The sequence below is a fragment of the Falco peregrinus genome, chromosome 3 (assembly GCF_023634155.1).
Source record: "Falco peregrinus isolate bFalPer1 chromosome 3, bFalPer1.pri, whole genome shotgun sequence".
Classification (NCBI taxonomy): Eukaryota; Metazoa; Chordata; class Aves; order Falconiformes; family Falconidae; genus Falco; species Falco peregrinus.
In genome coordinates, this window is record NC_073723.1 from 92,761,990 (window position 1) to 92,783,359 (window position 21,370).

General features: G+C 39.7%; 1 protein-coding gene across 2 annotated transcripts in view; it reads left to right on the forward strand.

The window, feature by feature from the left end:
* The first annotated feature begins 2,224 nt into the window (after positions 1-2,224).
* The window catches only part of EXOC2 (exocyst complex component 2), a 133,687-nt gene continuing 114,541 nt past the window's right edge, over positions 2,225-21,370 (forward strand). The window contains exons 1-2 of one of the 2 annotated variants that reach the window (XM_055798805.1): positions 2,225-2,340; positions 16,628-16,783. In XM_055798805.1, the coding sequence (XP_055654780.1) occupies positions 16,666-16,783 (118 nt within the window). In that variant the 5' untranslated portion in view covers positions 2,225-2,340; positions 16,628-16,665. Of the gene's footprint in view, positions 2,341-13,687; positions 13,819-16,627; positions 16,784-21,370 lie in introns of those variants that run through there. The other variant, XM_055798807.1, reaches the window with a different exon arrangement.

Genomic DNA, 21,370 nt, shown 5'->3' on the forward strand with positions numbered 1-21,370 from the left:
CGAGCAGAAATACAATCTAGTTAAATGAGTGAAATTTATCAGAAAAAATGAGTAATAAGCAGTGAGGAAGACTGTCTCACTTGCTAATTTTACTTTATAAATTATCTGATTTGACATTCTGTGCTAAAAATCTGCTTATGAACCAAGAAGAGCAAGGATTTTGTGCAACCTGCTCTGGGTGAACCTGCTTTAGCAGGGGGCTGGACTTGATGATCTTCAGAGGTCCCTTCCAGTGTTGACAGTTCTGTGATTATAGGCTATAAAGAGATGTGTGGGGTGACCCACTTTTCTCCAGTGGGTCAAATCTACAGTCGGTCACCATCAGCTTTGTTCTGGAGTCACTGATGGGGTAGGTGATGTGTCACCACACATCAGCTGGGAAACCCACCCACAGCAGAGTCAACAAAGTGCAGTGCACAGGAAGTTCTCGATCAACAATATTAGCCAGGTCCTCTGCAGATCGTAAGAGTCCTGGATACTGCTCTTGGCAGTAGGAGGATTTGCCTATGCGGATGCCTGTGATGAACTTACATACACCATTTATACGGCTTCTGTCACTGCAGAGTTTAGCCTGGTTGTGCTGTTCTGACAGGTTCTATCCTGACCAAGATCTGGATAAACCCACTGCTGATCAGCTGTTTAGAAACAGCGGGTTAAAACCTCTAAAAGGGGAGTCTAGGTTACATTTTCAGAAACAAAAGGCCTCAAAGATTTTTCTCACTTCAGCTCATGTTGGGGGGTTTGTCTCTTCTCTCTCTTAATGAGCCACCTTTTAAGGGCTCTCTCTTAATGAGCCACCTTTTAAGGGTATTTGCAGCTACAACAGAGGTGAAGATGCAGCCAACTCCGCAACAAAACTTCAGTCTGGCACTGAAGTTTGTCACTTGAACTACATCTAAATTAATGATTTAACATGAGTTAAGATTTTAAACTAATTACAAAACCTTTTCTTAAACTCATTACAAAATCTTCTGGGTAGACAGCTCCCTTTATGGACCCCCACTAAAGTCAATGGGCTTTTTGGGCGCAGGTATCCACTTCCAGACAGCATCGGGCAGGGCTGGGACCCAGGTATGCAGCGTGCTAGGTGGGGCCTTCTGTATCACCCAAACCTTTCAAAGCAGTGGTTTTATTTGGCACATCCAGTGACAGGCTTTTAATGGGAAAATGCAAACAAGCTGTCATGGAGAAAAAACATAATTTTGAAATGGGTGACAAATAGCAATTTTTTTTTTTTAACCTGATGCCAGCTTTTCTTGGAGGGCCGAAGAGCTCTCTTTCTGCATTTGGGTATCAGCAGAAAACTGCAGAGTCACTAGTAATGACTATGGAGATAATTACAGAAAAGATAGTTACCAGATGCTCCTATTTTTCCCCAGAGAAATGCTGTGCAATGTTTTACAGAGCCTAGAGGAAAGAGTCAGAAAAGTGCTGTTTATTCATGCGAGGAGATATTATAGCCTATTAATTTAGCTTGAGCGGCTTTAACCTCTGAAAAAAAGTGAGGAAAATTATGTTTCTTGGCTATAATGCTTCTTATGGTTCTTAAGTTCTCTGAGGTTTTATGAAAGGTAATTTGTTTTCCCACTAATGTCCTGGTTTAGGTCTGGTTTGGCAAAACTGAGCAATGGATTCTTCCATCTTTGTTTTTTCTCTCATTGCTTTTCCTCTCCTTCCCATCAAGATTTTGTCTGAACTTGGCTTTCACAAATTAGTTTTGAACAATCCAGCAAAAAGGGGAAAAGGAGATCTCCTTACCCCATCTAAAAGGAAAAAGAGCCAGTGTTCAGAGCCCCCTGCGGTAGACAGCATATTTGGTAAACGACATCTTTACTTTTATTGTTGGTAAAGGAGGACTGATGCGTGTTACCCAGCACTGACAGCCTGCTTGCACCTGGGCCTGTTTCCACCACCCTTCCTCCTTCCACTCACGGCAGCAGGGCCTCCAGGCCCCCTCACACCGCAGGGACCTTGATACGACACTCGGGGCGGCTTTTTTATCACTTATTATTGTTGCTGTTGTTGCTGTCAGCATTGCTATTATAATTTTATTTTCTTCTTGTGCCTCTTCCAGGAGGCGAACAACCGTGCTCCCGACCCCGTCACCGCTGCCCGTTCAGGGAGGAACAGGCACACGAGCGCACAGGGCGGTGCCTGTAAGGGGGCGGCGCTCGGGGGCACGGCGACGGCCGGGAGCGGCTTTCCCACCCAATCGATCGCTCCGCACTCCATCGATTTTCTCGGGCAGCGGCTGGTGGTGCCTGTGCCCGCCGGACGCAGAGGCGCTGCTGGGAGCGGAGCTGCCCCAGGTGCCGGATACGAACGCGGCGGCGGCGGCCGGTGAGTGACAGCCCCTGGCCTCCCGCCCCGCTCTTCCTTCGCCGGGCTCTGCGGAGCCGGGTCTCAGCGGGGCAGCTCCGGCTCCTTCCCAGCTCCCCGGGGCGGAGGCCGTCCCCCTCCCTTCGGCCTCCCCCCTTCTTCCTCCCCCGCTCCCCCGGGGGGGTCGAGGCTCTCGCCCGCCGGGCGGGGCCGAGTGTCGCGTCCCAGGCCCCGCCCCCGCGCGGGGGTGAGGGGGGAAGCGGGGCCGGAGCTGTGATTAGCGGCCGGTGGGGCGCGGGGGTGTCGCTGTCCCCCTGCTGTCCCTCGCATCGCGGCTCTGCCTCAGCCTGCTCGAGGCACCTGCCGGCCGGCCCCGCCCCGCCGCGGGGGCGAGCCGCCCGGCCCCGCTCGCCTCCCCGGGGGCAGGGGCTGCGGGAGGACGGCGGCTGGTCGCCGGGCCCTGCCGAGCCGCCTGGCGAGGGAAGGAGGTGGCGGCTTCCCGGTGCCGCAGCTCGCGTCCCTCCTCTCCCAGCCCCATGACAGGAGACGGGGCACCGCCGGCAGGGCAGGGGGGTTCCGCGTCACCTGTGAACCCCCGGGGAGGGGGGGTCACACGGTGCCCCGCTGGCGGGTGGGTGCCCGCTGGGTGACGGTGGCTGTGGCAGGCAGCCCTCGGGCCGCGGACCGCGGTGTCCGGCCGTGGGCGCGCTGGTGAGGGAGCGCTGTGCAGCGCCGGCGGGGCTGGCCCTGCGAGCCCCGGGCCGGGCAGCCGTGCAGCGGCTCCTGCCCTCGTTCGCTTTGCTGACAGCGGCCGTGCAGCGGCTCCTGAGCCCGCCTGTACACGGCGGAACCAAGTCGTTCCTGAATTAAGGAGGCTGAATTAAGTCGTTCAGCTTAACGAAGTGTGTGTTTGGGTGTGCTGGGTGGGGAAGGAGAGGACATAAGGGAAAGGTGAGCTCTGACCTCTGAAGAGCTGATTACTTGGAGGTCTGATTTTATTATTTTTTTTAACTTTGCATTCAGTGCTACTGTGAAGTTTCAGAAATAATTGCCCCAAATGAATGTGTACTTAGGCAAGTGTAGTAAGAAAGTACCGTAGTAAGGAATGTGGAACAAATCAAAATAACATATACTGGTTGAGAGACAACTGTTTTCATTGATATCTAACTGGAAGTGTTACACTTCCTCTGTGACTTAATTTCCCCCCCCCCCTTCCTACCCATTTCTGCATTTCTCCCTCCTTGCAGTCCAAGAGTCTGTGAGCTGGGTAACCAGATATTTCTTCCTTGTCTCTTCTATATCTTAATTAGGAACCTCAAAAAGATCTCTTACCAAGAGGAGTAGGTGTTTGAAATTGGGAATGATCCCATTTCCAGAAGGGAGTTTCCCATTCTGTCCAGATTAAATCTAGACTACAAATACTCATTCTTTAAATTGAGTTTAAAATCCTAATCTCACTTCAACTTTCCAGGCTTTCTGATCATTCTTAAAATAAGTAAACAATCTTCTCCTGTTGTGATTTGTGTGCATTTCATTACTGTAAACTTTGTGGGGTTTTTTGCTTTTGATAAAGTTGTTGAAACAGTTAAAGGTTTGTTTGGGGTTTTTTTATGTAAACTGCAAATAAACAAACTTGTGGCTTAGGAAAACAGGTCTGTTTTCTTCCTTTACCTTTTGCTTACCTGAAGAAGAAAAGCTCAGTAATTCTTGATTCCCTGTTTCTATGGTATTTATCACAGCTTGCGCTGACCTAGAAAGAAGCAGCAAAAGGCATCTCCTGCTTCTGATTTCTTTCCCATGGATAGCTTAGTTTACAGTTGTAGTGATTTATGCCCACCCTTGGACAACAATGTTTTTACTTAGATGGGATTTCTGTTGTCTTAAACATCATTTAAAACAGGATGCAATTATTTTCATTATCCTGGTATGACTTATGTCAGTGAAAATACCATTCACTTACACTGTAATGGTAAGGGGTTTTTCTATATGGAAAATATAACTTTTTTTTAGTATGTGTCAGAGGTGAAACTATTTAATTAAAAGCATGTTACTAATCAAACTTATGCTGATTTTTAATTTTTTCTGTACAAACTAAGTGTAAAGTTGTCTTGTGTTTTCTTGGTCTTCATTCAATAAATTACGATATTTTCACTGACTTGATAGCTTTTTTTAAAAATGCTGTAATTGCTTTATCAGATATTAGCGCTGAATAGCTAAGTTAATAGACTTTCAAATTAATTCTAGAGAAACTCCTTAGAGTTCTAAGTAATGAAATTTAAAAACAAATAAATTTAAATGAGTCTTTAAAGTAAAATTTTTAACACCTTGCCCTTTGAGCAGTGGATACTGTGTGGAGAAACTGTTTCATCATCAGTACAAAAGGTACTATTCACTAAGTATTTTTTAATCTGTAGTATTCAGATTTTAATTTTTTTTTTTAGTTGTATGATTCCTTGTGAATATAAGCAGAGGGTGTTTTTCTAGCTGTTGAGAGCATTTGAGGCAAAACTAGACAATAAAAATATTTTAATATGTAATCCATCTATTGTTTTCCTGAGGTCCTGTTAGAAAGAAACTATATCCACTGACAGACCATTCTTTATTATGCTGCTCCTCACAGTGAATCTGGACTAAAGCAAAATAAGTGGGTTGACTAGAAAGGCAGAGGCCACTGACTTCTTTTGGTGATGAAAACTTTTAGATATGTTATGGTAAACCATACTTAATCAATTTCTTTCAATGTACTGATCTGTTTAGTTGTAAATCCAGTAAGTCTCAAGTACTGTACTGGAAACTAAACATCAGTTTTGAGTTATTTTAGTTCTGTTTACTCTGTGCTTTTCTGCTTTCCTACTTAAAAAAAAAAAAAAATAACATCTCAATAGGATGGTGACAGAAGACTGAATATGAAAAGCATTCTTAAAAAATAGATTCTGACAGCTATTGAAAGTACCCATGAAATAATCCACAGTTACAGTTTTGTACTCCAGGATGAAACAGCCTGCGCAGCACAGACAGACAGTACCTGCATGTATTTTGAATGGCTGTACATTACTACTTAATTATGCAAACAGGCACAGATCTTCCATGGGAGAAATCAGTAGTACTTCATTTTACAATGAAGGGTAGAAGAGAATACTCAGAAGACCGTACATGTTACAATGACTTGTATTTTCTATATGAGTTTTTCAGTAAGAGTAGAATCTGCTGCTGTACATAAAAGTACACTGAAAGTTCAAAATCTGAAAGCAGCTAAATTAATATCTTTTGGCAGAAGTCAGATGTTAGCTCTTCAGCTTAACTTTGACCTTCTGTCTTGGACCACCTACATTCTGTAAATCTGTGCTGTGCAACATTGTCTTTCAAATTACTTTTCCCAGAGGAGAAATACAGTGCTTGGTAATGGGGGAAATCTTGTTTGTAAAGGTGCTTGTAGGATGGGGGATTGATTAGGCAGCACATGCATAGCGCAGTCGTCTGATTGATGTTTCATCTTTTGCGCTGAACATGAAAGCAAAGGTCAGTGTTTACAGCTTGCAAAGTATCAATTTAAAAATAAAGTCGATTAAAATTTTTGTATCTCAACCCAAAATTTTTCTAGAATTCCTGTCAGTATTTCAGTTCAAAAGCAGTTAGATTGCTCTCCCAGTGTCAAAAGTCAGAGGAGGAGGGAAGGGCAGGAGGGAGAGCTCGTGGTTGTGATCTCTGAGGGTGGGGGGGAACCTGAAGCAGTTTTCCTAGAAACTGAGTAATGAGGGAAATACCTGAAAAAAAAAGGATTAATTGTATGATTGGTATATTACATGCTTTGCAGAGAAAGGTAAGCTAAGTATTTAATATTTTAAACTACACTAAGTCAAACTCCTTCCCCCCCTCCTGTGGAGAAATTGTAATTGTACTTTTTATATTGTTTTGGAAGTATTTAGTGCTTTTTCTTCAAAAGGAAACTGGTCTGTGTAGCCTTTTTTGACAACAGAAGTTGTTAATCAATCTGCAGACAGTATGTTCAGCATTTTCAATTAAAAATACTGTGATTGCACTCAGTGATGGGTGTGAAAGGGTTTCTAATTTTGGGGGGTTTATTTTTAAGAAAAAAAAATTCTGAGACACCAAGCCCTTAATGGATCTGCTTTTCTCTTGACCTTCAGGGAACTACAGCTTCCAGATTTTCAGCTTAATTCTCAAAGGCAGACCCTAGGCTATATTACACAGAAGCCAGTGGGGATTCTGGCAGTATAGAAACGTCTGGATCAGATTACAGTATAAATCAGTGATTTCTAGGTGTATTTAGACTTGTATTTTATTTTTTTTTTTGTTTCCTTTCACTTCATGGATAATCGGAAAGCGATGTACCCTGTATTTGGAAGTTCATCAAAAAGCCTGTAGTAGGTAAAGATCTAGGGCTATGCTGAGCAAAATCTCCCTTTTAAATGCCCACCTTTAAATTAAGGACAAACTAAACTGATTTTCTGAAATAATCCTAAAATGTGTCAATTAAAGAAGCAATAACTTTACATTTTCTATTTAAGAATTATGTGAATCCTGTGACATTTTGTATCTTACTGTGGCTTTAGCATGTACCTTGCTTATTACTGGAAAACTGAAATCAGATTTTTGGTAAAAAGTTAAGGAGCTCTGTGTATAGCTGATGGGTTTTCCCCACATTTCCTTTTCATCAGCATAGAAGGCAGGGGATCTATTGTTTCTGACAACTTCACTAATCTGAAAGCATGGTAATTCCATAGAGGAGGTGGGTTGTTAGGCAGATGAGTGGAAATGAAGACTGAGAGTATGTAAGGCAGAGTCAGGCTGAAATATATCAGAAAAATACCTGTGCACACAGGCTCTCAGACAGTGAAATACTTGAGTGCATTTGACCATGTGAACAGAGAAGGATGCTATAGCATGTACCTTGAGTATTCCCTGAACAGATGCCAGAAAGAGGTGTTCAGGAGACTGCATTAAAAATACAGGAATCTCAGTAACACAAGTGCACGTCTCATCTTTTAAATATTTTTGAAACAAAAGTAATTGCCAAAAAAGTCACACGGCAAATGTTAAATTTAGTGTTGCAGTCTTACCTACGAGCACCCAAGTTAAAACTTCAGCTATATGAACTGTATAATTACAGTGGTTATACAGTGTTTTTATAAAGAATATTGTGTATAGTTACAGGGCTTAGAAAAAAACCTATGGTGTCTTGTTTCTTTTCTCTAGGAATAAAAAAAATGCCATCCCATTGGGATTTATTTAGTTTATTTTCCTGAACTTCTGGATCTTTCTGAATACATTTGCATAAACGTATTTGAAAGTTTTTGATGCCTGAAGTATTGTTTTCAAATTTCTGCCTGTGAATAACGTAAGAGGGAGGGATAATGAGGGTATTAGGATTCTTTATGGTCTTCCTAATTGCTAAAATAATGCACAGAAAATGATGAACAATTTTAGAACAAAAGAGGTGCAAATTGTTTAAGTGGAGGACGGTAAGGCGAATGACTTGTAGATGAAGCAAACTGCTGGATGTTGGACGTGGAAGCAGATGTAGGAAAGCATGTGCTTTGTGAGAATTTAGAAATTAATGGGAGATTTATGGCCATCTGTGATACGGTTTTGTGTAAAGCTGAGTTAATTTTTTTTCTGTGTATGTGTTTATATATAGATGTTTAAGCCTTTTCTTCACAACTTTGGTAGATTATAGTGATGTGTCACATAATAAATACAGACGCTTTTAACCAAGTAGATAACTTAATTTCTGGGGAGTTTTAATGCAGCATATAATAAAAATAGTGGAAATTTTGGGGAGAAATGTCTGTGTTCAGACTTTCTTAAATTACATTTTCTTCTATGCTATCACCCTTTTCTAGCCAATTCGATATGACTAGAACAGACCTTCAGAAAACCTAAATTGGTTTGACTTGAGTCTTGGTAATGAATAGTTGCTGTAACACTGAATATACTAGTGGAAATGTTCGTTTGGGAACTGGTATAAACCAGTATGCAGACCTGACTAATAAATTGGGGGAACAATTAATTTTCAGTGTGAAGTTATGGAACTTTGAAGCTAACTTTTTTTGAAAATGTGTTTGATAAAGTGAAATATTTTTAGGATTTTTTTCTTAAGGTTTTCCTAATCCAAGTTTATAGGGCTAATATTGATGTGGATTATTGTAGTATCAATGGTTTTGTTTAATAATGCCACTTGGAGATTGTCATTGTCACTTAGGTAAACAAATTTTGTGCTGAGGTGAAAATGTGACTCTGGCTCTGGGCTGTTCGGCCTGTATATGTGGATTAAATTAAATTCGTGTGCTGGTGAGTTTGATGGAGGAGGTATGTGTGTTCACTGTAGCAGAGTGGAGGGAAGGGAATTTTTGTTTTCTGTAAAGTAGACTGACTAAAATGGATTTAAAAATTCTTCACAAATTTTATTCAGCTTTTTCTGTTTGAGCAGGTGATATAATTGGCAGATGAAATGGTTTTCTGAACTAAAAGAAACAAAGACCCCCCCCTTTAAAAAGTATCTGTTCATGTGTATTATAGATTAATGTTCTTTTTATTCTATTTTTAGAGGTTTGCTATTTTTACTCCTTGCTGATAGCTCACAAACTCAGTGTTGTACGTAGGGTCATTTATTTCTTCCAAGTTGTTTATAGTATAAGATACTAATGAACAAAACTTCATATTACAGTGGAATGTTTGTGGAAAAATTCAGCGTTTTGATGTAATGGCATTTGTGTGGTTAAGTGTTCTTTGTGGGGAATCTCTTCCCTCCCCAAATAAATAATGTGCCAGAAATCCTGATGTAGATATACATCAATATATAGGTATGCTGTTCATCATAACTGATAAGATGCTGTCATTTAATATGTACAAGGAAAAGGATTTATACTAGTGTAGATTTTTTTGTGACATGTGATAGATAGAAGGTTAATTGATGTTAAATGGATGCTTTGTTAGCCCTTCATCAGCTACTAAACTAGTACAGGGGGAGTGCAAATCATTACTACAAAAGGCCAAGACCAGTATGTTTTCTTAGTGAGGTTTACAGGTCTTTTTTTATCCCTCCCTTCTTTCCCTCCTTCCCAACCACACAAAACATAACCAGCTGTAACGATAGGAGGAGAGAGCAAGCAGCTTTCCTAAACCCACGCACTCGCACTCCTGCCCCCCTTTTCCTCCTCATACCTCAGCAGAGTGACAGCTTCTAGATGTTGCGTGCGAGTGAGTTCAGCTGGTGCTGTGTGGTCTGGGTGTGTGGTCTCCAGCTCAACTGAGAGGCTGCTAACAGAGTGGATGAGAGAGAGCAACACTGTTTACTTTAATTTATTTCGGATGCCGGAACTGTGCCCGGAGTTTCTCCTGAGCTGGGTTCCACAGTGAGCGGTGTCAATCCCTCGCAGCTGCAGCGGGCGCTGAACTCCTCTGCCGAGGGCTCTCGCAGCGTCTGCCTCGGGTCCAGCCTTTTAATCCCTTGTGACTCCGAAATGTTAATGGCATCGCTGAGTGCTGCGATTATTTTGCTTTCGCTCTGCCAAGATATATAGCCATGAAGATGTACCTTGCTGGGTTAAGGAAAGCAGGACTTCTGCGATAACGGAGGAAACAGGAGAGCACGGCTATTGTGAAAGCAAAACTGCTGCGCTTATTCCTTGGCTACCCTAAAACTAAAATTGCTATAATGTATAATAATTCGTGACTGACTGGAATATTCATGAGCCCTTTTAAAAAGAGGAGGGTGTCGTATTATGTCATTTAATACTCCAAATCTTTTCTTTTTGTGCTCTCCATTGCAAAACTTGCACATCTTCCCAAATTGAAACTGATTTTGGCATGTAATGTTGTCCTGTAGGGTGATGTGTTTGTCAGTGTTAATATTGGCTTGAATCAACATGCCGGATATGACAGGGCAAGACAAATGAGGCTTTGTTTTTTTCCTCTGTGACAGTGAAATTACCCCCTTTCTTATGTTTGTTCATCTTTTCATTATAAGTAGCTTAGTGGTGTTTTGAAGAGGTTCGCCCCCCCTCCCCCCAAATGTAAGATTCGTGGGCACTTCTTGTTTAAATTGACAAGTCTTCTTTTATTATTTAAATAAACATGCATAGATTCTTAATATCACTTGGAATTTCAGCATTGTTTAGCTTATTCACTTCCCAGTCTTTTCTGGCAGGCTTGCAGAATGGACTTTGTATTATTAATGCAGTGTTGAAGGCTGTGGAAATTCTAGGGCACTTCAGATCTCCAGAGGGGTTAATAAATGTCAGTTATTTTCACAGTGCTGCTTTGTGGATGCTTTCAAACCTTGGTTTATGTGGATTGTCTGTCTGAATTTATATTGTTGGGAAGATAAAGCACAGAAAAGGTTGCAATAGTGTTTTCCATCATTTTGTAATGGTTTTGAGTACAAACGCAGGAAACTTTTTGCTTTGTCATCCTTCTTGGGGTCATTTGCTGTGTCCCTTCACTGACTCTGTCATAGTGTGTTGTACTCAGGGGACTTCTTGGGTTTTCTAGTGAAAACAAATTATTATATTTATTTAGTGGAAGCACAAGTTTGTGTAGTTTAAGGTGAAAAGGCCAGCACCTAGGTTCTGGAATCTGCGTATTTATTGCTTGTTTAAAAAAGGGTGTTTCATAAATCTATTCATTTGGAAAGCATTTAATGCTGCAATGTTAGTGTGAGAAGAGTACCTTACCTACTGTTTTCAGGTTGGTTTGTCTTTTAGAAAGTAAACAACATCATCTGAGGAATACTGTAATTTGAACATGGGTGATGCTTTGGTTGTTCCTGCTGTTCCTGCCTGAAAAATTTTGAATTTGTATTCTGTCACGTATATATGAGTGAGAACAAATAAATAACTGTTACCTGAAGACTTGCATGCTTGCTTGTAGCTTTAGACTTCCTCAACAATTACAAATAGGCTTTTTCTTTCCTCCCTTCTTGACAGCTTAGATTCCCTTTGCTAGATGACCATGGCACTTGCATTGACCTTGAGTCTGTCTTCCTCCGGGAGAGTCTTTTACATTCAGTGTCTATGACAAACTACCGCTGAAAACTTAACTGGATTTTCAGTCACTGGAACCAATTTGCTATCTTATTTTTGAAGTCAGAAACTCCTTCACTTCAACTGCCAATTTTTCCACTGGTGAAATTTGTAAGGTGGCACCTGATTGTTACTCATCTTCTGAAGTTCAATGTCTTCATGATGTTTGTTGTTTTTCTTTTGCGTTTTGAACTTACCAGCCAATTTAATATCCTTACATCCTGAACTTCTGTTGTTTGCTTATTTCATATTCTGGTAGTACTTCCAGAGTGGTAAGCAGTACTCTGCTTTACAGAACAGATATGGTAGCTATTGGCACTTTGTGTTTCTTTTCTGCTTGCCATTGAAAGTTGAATGGGGAAACCTGTTTAAGAACTTTCCTTTTAAACCAGACGAGGGTTTTCAAAAGTCAAAAAAGCAACTAGACATGTATTTTCCCGTATGTTGGACAATATTTCATTTTTTCATTATTTCTTTTTAAAGTGGCTTTTCTTAGGATAGAGTGAAGGTGTCTCCTCTTTAGCAAGCTTGTAATGTTCAGAGTAGTCTGGTTTTCTTATTTTTTTTTAACCAAACCTTTGTGAGAGGACAGTTTATTTGAGAAGCTCATGTAAAGACAAAGAGATGTTTATGAAAGGCATTTTTCAAGATGGCTTTGTAGTAGGTGGTCTTTGCAGAGGCTTTCTAATTCCTTGCACTTTCATAACAAGAATTATGACAGAATAATATAATAATATGGGTAAGATCATGGGAGCAGTCAAACAGATGTCATCCATGTTAAACTGTTGGGGAGATATTGTGAGGAAATGAAGGTTTTTTGCAAAAAAAAAAAAAAAAAAGGTGGGGAGGACTAGGAGGGAGAGAGACCTCGGTTAGTGTAGAATAACATTGCCCATTCCAAAAAAATAGATGTGTTAACACATTTCTTCAGTGAGCCTGGCTCCTCAAAGGAAGTATCTTGTATAGAAAACGTATGCAATTGCCCCTAGTCCGTATAAGAAGCAGTCTTTCAGTACGAGGGCTGCTTGGTTTTGTATTATTTTACACATAATACATATTTGTAAAGAATATAATTTCTCTTTAGGGCAGTGCATAGAATTGCAACAAAACCTCTTCATTAGATTATTGTATCTTTTCATGAAATGAAAAAGTAATTATTTTTTTCAGCTTTGCTTTGAAAAAAAATTTTTTTAAAAATTAGAAACTTGCTTTTGGGCTGCAGTAGTATACTGGCTAGGCTTCCCGATAAGCAGTTCAGTCATTTTAACTATCGGCATGTTTGTCAGGAGGAGGAGGAGTATAAATGAATTTAAGGCCCCCAAGTGTTTGTTTGATGTTTGTAGTAAGGACAGATTCCATAGAGTTCCTTCACTCACTCTTTGAAATAAATGAATCCAATTGCTGTTTAATAATAATAGAGCATCTCAGTGCCGTAGTGCTTTTGTAATGTGTTGAGATTTACTGTGGTATTCTCATTCCAGTCAGGTATTTTAAAGCAATTCTGCAGTAAGTATGGAAATACTTTAGAAGAAATATTAGACCTTGGGAGGCTCAGCATTTTTATTACATTTATTTAGCTCATCATGAAGGGGGATCTAGTGCCAATTTCTGAAATCCAGAAAAATATGTTGTAATATTAGTTTTGAGTTTTGGTATTGATTCAAGCCAATTACCTGTGTGCCTAGGTATTTTGAAAGAAAGAATGGTTGCAATGCAAGGGAACTGTAACTTTTTTTTTTTTGGCAGGGGGAGAGAATCAACCAAATAATACCAAAGTAGCTTCTATTTCACTTGTTTTCCTCAAGATTTCTTTCTCTCCATATTACCACTGAGTTCCTCAAGATGGCTTTTTTACATCTGTGTTACTGACTAACATTCTATAAAAATTTTTACAAAAAATTGCTCACAGAGGTGCTTTATGTTGTCTTACTGGTATCTAGACACGTGCTGTTTCCTAGCTGTGTATGTGGGGATATGATCCCACTGTTTCTTTACAGCTGTTGTATATCCTCAAGCTTTGCTGAGGATCTGTGAGAACAGCTGCAAAGACCGTGTAGATAAGATTACAAGGAAGAGATGCAGTTTGTCCTCCTTGCTGTAAGTAAACTTGGGCACCTGATGCTTCTCTGAGATCCTCTTTGCACAGGACTGCAGAGGAAACTTCAGACTGAAAGGTCCGAACTTCTGTGCATATGTGTCTTGTACAGGAATAAACAAGACTTTCCCTGCATTTTTTGGATTCTGATTGCTCCAAGTAGTAATATTAGGTATAGCAGTGGGAATTGGAAGCTTAATTTCTATTGTGCTGCCCATTGTTTTGGCAGGTGATGCTGTGGTAATGGCAGAGTTAAATGCAGCACAGATGAGAGGAGAGCTGGGCAAGCATTGTGGCTCCAGGACTATCTGGGTCTGTCACTTTCACCTGTGGCAATGACGTGGACCAACAGTAGTGCAGGTGGGCTATCTAGACAGGAAGGCTTGGGGTAAGGAATGGGAGGTAAGGAAGGGGAATTACCAGGGCGTCTGGATTTGAAAGGAGAATTGGGATATTAACACTCCTCTCCCTCCCTGCTTGAATTTACGGATAAAAAGTCAGAGGGCGAATCGGCAGGACAGGAGCAGGAAGTAGTTCAGCTGCAAGACTAGGACCTGGCCTCGGATTTGAAGTGAGGCAAAGACTGTCTAGATGTCTCTGCGAGGAGGGAAAAAACAGTGTTGGGAAAGAAGGAGTAGGTTATGAGGGAGCAGGAGGGAGGGGACTGCCTGCCAGAGCACAGCCTTCTCTTCTGTACTGGAGATGACTGTCAGCAGATTTCTTTGTAATCTGCTGGTAACAGTCCTCCTCTCCTTCAGTGCTGTTATACCCACAAGGTTATAGATTGCATCTGTTGAGTACTCAGTTCTCTAGCCTCATGTTGGGTTCATGTTAAAGGTTCCAGTATTTTACATACAGACTTACGAGAGCATCCATGTGGCACTAAATTCCTGTTCTCATCAGTTTGTTTTTGCGAAAAACTGGGGAATTAATGTTTTACTAAAAACATAATGTAATTTTTAATGTTGTGAAGTCAACCAGTCAAGAAATATTATGTTTGCCAGTTAAAAACACAAAACCAAAACAAACCACCTTAGTTCCCGGCATATGTTGCGTGCGTTATCATGGGCTCTTACCAGACTTCCTTCATGTACTGGACATGGCTCACATACTGCAACTTACTGTGTTCTTGCTTGTTCAACAGGAATCTGCGTCTCTTATGAATTGTGCACTCTTCAAATGTAGTCTCAAAAGTTCTAGTAGTTTTATGGTGTTCAGAGTACCTAAATCCTTCTTCCATATTAATGAATTTGTATGTGAAATGGGTATTTAAGATCAAATGTATTTTTAGATTTGAGGTGGTTTCTCAGGAAGTGAGTATTTTGGAGCATTGTACAGCATTTCCGATGTTCAGGCTACATTTCACACTGACTCCAGCTGTGACTTTGGGCTGAAGGTGGACACCCAGAAACTGAGAAGAAAAAAAAAAAAAGTCATTGTAAAGTTTTATTATAAGTGACCTGCTATGTATCTGTGATATAGATAGAGACACGATCATGTCCTGGGGGCACTATTCGGTTACTTTCACCACAAGATCTTCCTCCTTATTCCTGCCTTTTTGATTTCTATCTTCATTTTCAGTGTGCGTTCCAACTTCAGAACATGAAGAAAGAAACCCATCGATGGGAGCTTCTTTGATCCCCATGGCAGATCTATCTAGTAATGATGAAAAATTTGGGGAGGTTGTGTGGAAGCAGGGTGTATGAGGATACAATGAATCTATTTTGTATACGCAGAAGTGGCTGAAACAAAGATATTCTGGTATTTCCTAAATGTAGGTGCTTAGAAACTGCAACTTCACTGCAGTTTATTGTTAGGGATGATTTACAGAGGTTCTGGTTTTCAGGGACTTAACTATTTGCAAGTAAAAATAGAAAATATACCTTGATCCAAAATAAAAATAGGTTAGAGAAGCCTTATGAAGCTTGGTTATATTCCGTGTTGATTTTTTTACCAACCTGAACTTTTAAAGTTGTGTACACTAAAGTGTTCTATATGTGTACCTAAGATTTTTGAATGCTGACCTGTTTCATCATTCCTGAATTTTCTTAGAAATAAAAACATTGCTTCCTGTAGGTTATTTTTGGTTCTTACCTTTCCAATCCAGATGAATTCCTATTAGAAACTGATTATAGATAGCTAAATTCCAGAGTACCAAATTAAATTTTTTTTACTAGGAATGTTAAGGATGATGTTGTCTCTTAGCAGAAGAATTCAGGAGTCATGAAATGCAGTAGGTGATGCAAAATTACTGTGGAAATCCTTCAAAGAAACTTTTTTTGCCTGCCTTATGACTTCTGTAAGACCTGTGTACCTATGGGCAGGTTCTATGTTCAGTTGGTGATGTAAAAGTGGAGAAGTTGGTGGGATCTAACGTGCTTCAGGTTCTACTAGTTTGCATCTTACAGCTGCAGAGCTGTACAAAGGAAACTGCTAATAAGCCAAAGGAATTTGTGATCAGTTGCATAGTAAACTAAATGTAGGCTGCATAACATGCCTGCCCTGTTGGTGTTTGTATTACAGAGCTAATTATCCTGACTGGAGTTGACTCCTGTAATTTCAGGTGCAAAGGAATATTCTTCTGGAAATGCTTCTTCAATAATTTTATGTACATTTCTGTTGGGATATTATTTGTTTTGTTGATGTTCTCTGCTACTGTAGTGTCTGTAATGTTTTAATTTTCTCAGTTTACGTTAAAGTTAATGCTTTGTACAAATAAGTGCTGGGGGCTTCTTCCCATGGGACTGTCTGTGGCAGTAAGTCTAATTTTGATGGGGAAGTTATCCGAATGTTTACTCATGGTCTATTACTTAGCTTAGCAATTCTAAACTTTCCAAGGAATACAATAATAGCTTTCTAATAGAGGATTGAATAGGCTTATTAGAATTCTGACATAAGTGATTTAGAGTGTGTGTGATAGTTTCATTAAGCATTTTGAGGGTTTAATATTTTTCTGAATATATTTTTTATTTATAGTTCAGAACTAGAGCTGTAGTTAAAAAAAAGAAAAGTGCAAAGGTGCAGGTATTCTTTGGAGCAAAAAAGACTTTGAGGGTGATGTTCCACACTTCCATTCACATTTCTCTACCATTTTAAAGAACATTTTAAAAGTTTTTAGTAATTTTTACATAATTACTGTTTCTTTAAATGATTGTTTCTTGCTGAACAGACAAAAGCAACTCGGTTTTCAGTAACTGAGTAGACATCATGTCTCGAGCACGGCAGCCTCCACTTGTAACTGGCATCTCTCCCAATGAAGGCATTTCATGGACAAAAGTGACAATTAGAGGAGAAAATTTGGGGACTGGGCCTACAGACCTCATAGGTAAGTTGAGGAAAAAAAACTTCTTTTGAGACTGTAGACTATCACATTTGGAATATGATTAGAGATTTATTTTTTTGCATGGTAGTCATCTGTGTTGTGTGATATGAGGAATGCCCTTTTCACAAGTATGTGCTTGAATCCACAGGGATGCTGGCCGATGTATAACTCATCAGAATGATCATACTTTGCTAGATGAACCCCTTAGCCTGACTTGTCTCATGCTGAACACCAAGAGTGAATGTCTATGCAAGCATACTAGAAGAGGGTAGATGTAATGACATTATCCTTTGTTACTTTCCCTTGCACTGAGAATTTCAGCATGAAGACTTTCGTATCAGAAGTGTTTTCAACATACTGCGAAAGTCACTGAGTGTTGCTATTCCTTGAACTAGTACAAAGGTCAATTTGTGTAACCACAACAGCTTTGTCAAAGCTACACATTATATGAAGAACCATTTCTTTTGCTGTTTTGATTTTAACAATGTAACTTTATTTGAATCATCATAACTTTTGTGTTGAAAGAGGGAACAAACAGTTTTCTCTGATTCTCCTGACCATACAGATCTTGATCATCACTGCTCTGTTGCTTTTTTTTCCACACTGAAAAGTCCTGGCATGTTTAAATTTTCTGCATGTATCTTTGACCCTTCTTGTTGCTCTTCAGTGAATCTCTTTTGGTTTCACTACCAGTCATGGGTGAACATCATTTTGGTTACATGCGGTGTGCAAGATGTGAATACGCTGTGGCATAATACTGTACTTTCACTTTTGTTTTGTATTACTTCCATAGGACTCTGTTTTATGTATAGCTCCTGCTAAGCATTGAGCTAATGTTTTTCATTGTTCTGCCTATTAAAGGCCCATGATTTAATGCTTGAGGGTTAGTAGTTAGTTTGAGCCTGTCATCTGTGAATTTAAAGTTTTGCCTGTGTGTATCGTGTCTTTGTTCACTAAATTTCAGCTGTGGTTTTATAGTGCATCCAGTCAATCACACAAGGCCTGTTCCGCATTTTTTCTAGTGTTTACGGTCTTTACATTTTGAATAAATCAATGTCATCAGCAAACTTTGTAACTTCTTCATGTTGTCTTTTATGAATATCTTGAACATAAGTGATCCCAGCCCATGCCCTGTGGAAACTTTCCTCAGTGAAAACACACCATTTACTGTAATCCTGTTTCTATCTTAACAAGCTGTTTATCTGTTTGAGGATCATATCCTATAGCTGCTTAATTTTCTTAAGCCTTTTGCGAAGGATTTCGTAAAATCTTCTGGAAATCCAAGTTAACTATTACTACTGGAGTTTCCCTTATTTCTTTTGTAAGTTAAGCATATGAGTACTTCAGTATTCATGTTAGAGACAATTTATCTAATTTGTTGTGGAACCATGACTCCTTTGAAGTCCATTGGAATTTTGTTTGGCTTTGTTAGAAACAATATTTCACTTCATGGCTGTAAACCAAGATTCCTGAATTCCATTCATGGTCACCACAATGAACTTTATGGCCAAGCATAAGTTACTACAATTTTCCCCTTCACTTCAGTTTGCTGTCTCTCAGAAGGGGAAGTACTGTTTTCCTGAGCTGCTAGGCAAGGTTGTGGTATACTAATGAATCTTTATTGAGAAATAATCAAATAACTGATGATGTTAAAAGGTGAGTATGTTTCTGTGTATTTGTGTAGTTGATGTAGTTTGATAACCTCACTAGTTTGTTGGTATGATCCTCTTAGAAGTGATCAGTTCTGGGTTCTGGGAAAGAAGACATCTTCTGTACTGTGCCTCAATATTACAGCTGACTTAACTGCTAGTGTTTTTTTCTCTTATGTTTTTTGGAGTAATGCTTGTAACATAGAGCTGCTAATAACCTCACCCTTGGAGGTAAATATAAAAAAATAATGAAATGTCTTTTTTTTTTTTTTTTTTTCCCCTTAGTTCAGTTCTCAGCTTTCTCCAGTATAGTGACTAAGGCTTAAGACATGTAAAGATTTCTTTTCATGGTTGAATTAGGCATGTAAATATTCCCTGTGACTTGAATGGAAACACTTGCAAAAGTGAGCCTTTGTAGGCACAAGATTTAAGCAAGTTTGAGTGAGGGTTTTATAATTTGTTATTTGAGATGCATTAGAGTAAAATGAAAAACAAGAAACTCTTTTATGTATCATAGAACAGTTTGGGTTGGAAGGAACCTTGAAGATCATCTAATTTAAAGCCCCCTGCCATGGGTAGGGACACCTTCCGCTAGACCAGGTTGCCCAAAGCCCCATCCAGCCTGGCCTTGAGCACTTCCAGGGATGGGGCATCCACAGCTTCTCTGGGCAACCTGTTTCAGTGCCTCACCGCCCTCATAGTGCAGAATTTATTTCTAATATCCAATCTAAATCTACCCTCTTTCATTTTAAAGCAATTATCCCTTGTCCTATCACTACTTCATGCCCTTGTAAAAAGTCCCTCTCCAGTTTTCCTGCAGGCCCCTTTTAGGTACTAGAAGACCACAGTAAGGTCTCCCCTGACCCTTGTGTTCTCCAGACCGAACAACCCCAACTCTCTCAGTCTGTCTTCGTAGGAGAGGTGCTCCATCCCTCTGGTCATCTTTGTGGCCCTCCTCTGGACTTGCTCTAACAGGTTCATGTCCTTCCTACGTTGGGGGACCCCAGAACTGCACACTGTGCTCCAGGTGGGGTCTCACGAGAGTGGAGTAAAGGGGGAGGTAGATACCTGTTTATATATAAACAGAATATCAAATAATAGAACATGCCTTTTTCTTTCTTTTAAGAGAGAGCCTTCTAGTAATCTCTTTGTATCTTTGTATCAAATAAACTTTTTTTTTATTTGTAACTATAGCTTGGTACAAAAAGTCAAATCCAGGAGATACCTGTAGCACTTGTTCTCTCAGGGTTTAGTTTGTCTCTTAGAACATTTGCAGCTGCATTTTGCAGGCATTGTAAAATTGTCAATATATGAACTTAACCAAAATTGAAAAGTCTCAGTAAGAGAATTACTTGTGCCTACTTACTGAAAGGCACATGAAAGATTGAACCCAAGTGTGATGTTCTCAGAGATCTTTGTATCATGCAAAAGATTAAAACGAAATTTTATTTTAAGCAAGTTTTCTCTTTCTGGAGAAAACAATGTTGTACCTGTACTATCAAAAGGTCTCCTCCAACATACCTTTATTTGTTTTAGAAATTGTGCCATTACTGTATCTAGTGCGGTACATGAAATGTTAATAGAGACTTACTTTCTTTTGCATTTAAGATGCAGACAAAGGCTCTTACCTTCCATTTCAGAACTGTCAGATCTTGTGATCTTGTTTTCTTGGGAACCGTACAAACCTTCAATGAGTAGAAAATAATTGGTACAACAATCTTTAAAACATTTGTTCAAAGCTTTTTTACACTGTTAAATTGCTATAGCTCAGATCTTGATTTTAAAGTAGTACTTAATTCAAGCATGAATCCAGACCTTTGAAATTCCAGGGTGAAAACTTCTTTATGAAGGGTTCAGACAAATTCTTTCAGGTAGTCTCAGTTCCTACCACAACCTTTTTTTTTTTCCCTCAGAGAGGTTGCTAGCATAAAACCAGAAGAGATGTAATAATATAACGTAAGGTTAAAAGCCATGCATCATAATTGTGTGGGTTTTTTTATTCCCCTCTGAAAAATAAAAACTGGCCTGATTAGAATGTTGTAAATAAATAACAACACAAACTTTTTTTTATTATTTTAAGGTTTTTTTAACGTGTGTGTATCCTATTCCACCTTCGTGCGCACACACACCCCCACACCCACCCACCGTCTCCCTTTATTCAGGCATCTTTTAAGAAACAAATCTATTGTCCTTGTTCAAGTAAAATTGCTTTCAGTTGTAATAAGATTCAGTGCCTTTCTGTTTTTTGGGGTTTTTTTTTTGAATTTCATTTTGAAAGTAGTTTTTGGCAGGGAGTAAGGCATTTTTACATCTGACAACTATGAAAACTGCCAAATTTGTCTGCTGTATAATGTCAGAGACTTAAACTGTGAGAAAAAGTAAGTGTGAAGCTTTGGTACGGAGCCACATGTGCTGACCCTTTTGTCTGTAAGTATTTTTGAAATTGATCAGAGCTTTCTAGAAATTAAAAACAAAAGCCAAGCCAACAGGGGAGGAACTGCTATGCCTGACTAATTTATACTCCAGTACAGCCTTGTCCTTTTGGACATAAGGCAAAATGTTTCTAGGTAAGGGTGTTACTCAAGAAGAATCTAATGAAGTTCTCCAAATCGATGCTATAGAAATTGGGGTCTTGCCAATTCTTCAAATCAATAAAACTCTGATTAGGAATATGGAAATTGTTGCTCTGGATATGAGAAAACAGTCCATCTGTTCCAGCATTCAGAGTCTTGATCTGACCAGGATTGGTCACATTGATCAGTCAGCTTGATCAGCTGGTCAGACTGATTTAACATGAAACCCCAGGAAGCGCTGGACCTTATATTAAGGTGTACCTTGAAACTTAAGTGTTAAGAGGTGTTCTAAAACACTAAAGCTTGAACATACTAAAATATGCCACAGTCTTCCTGTGAGAGAGCTTCATGGCCAAAATGTATGTTAT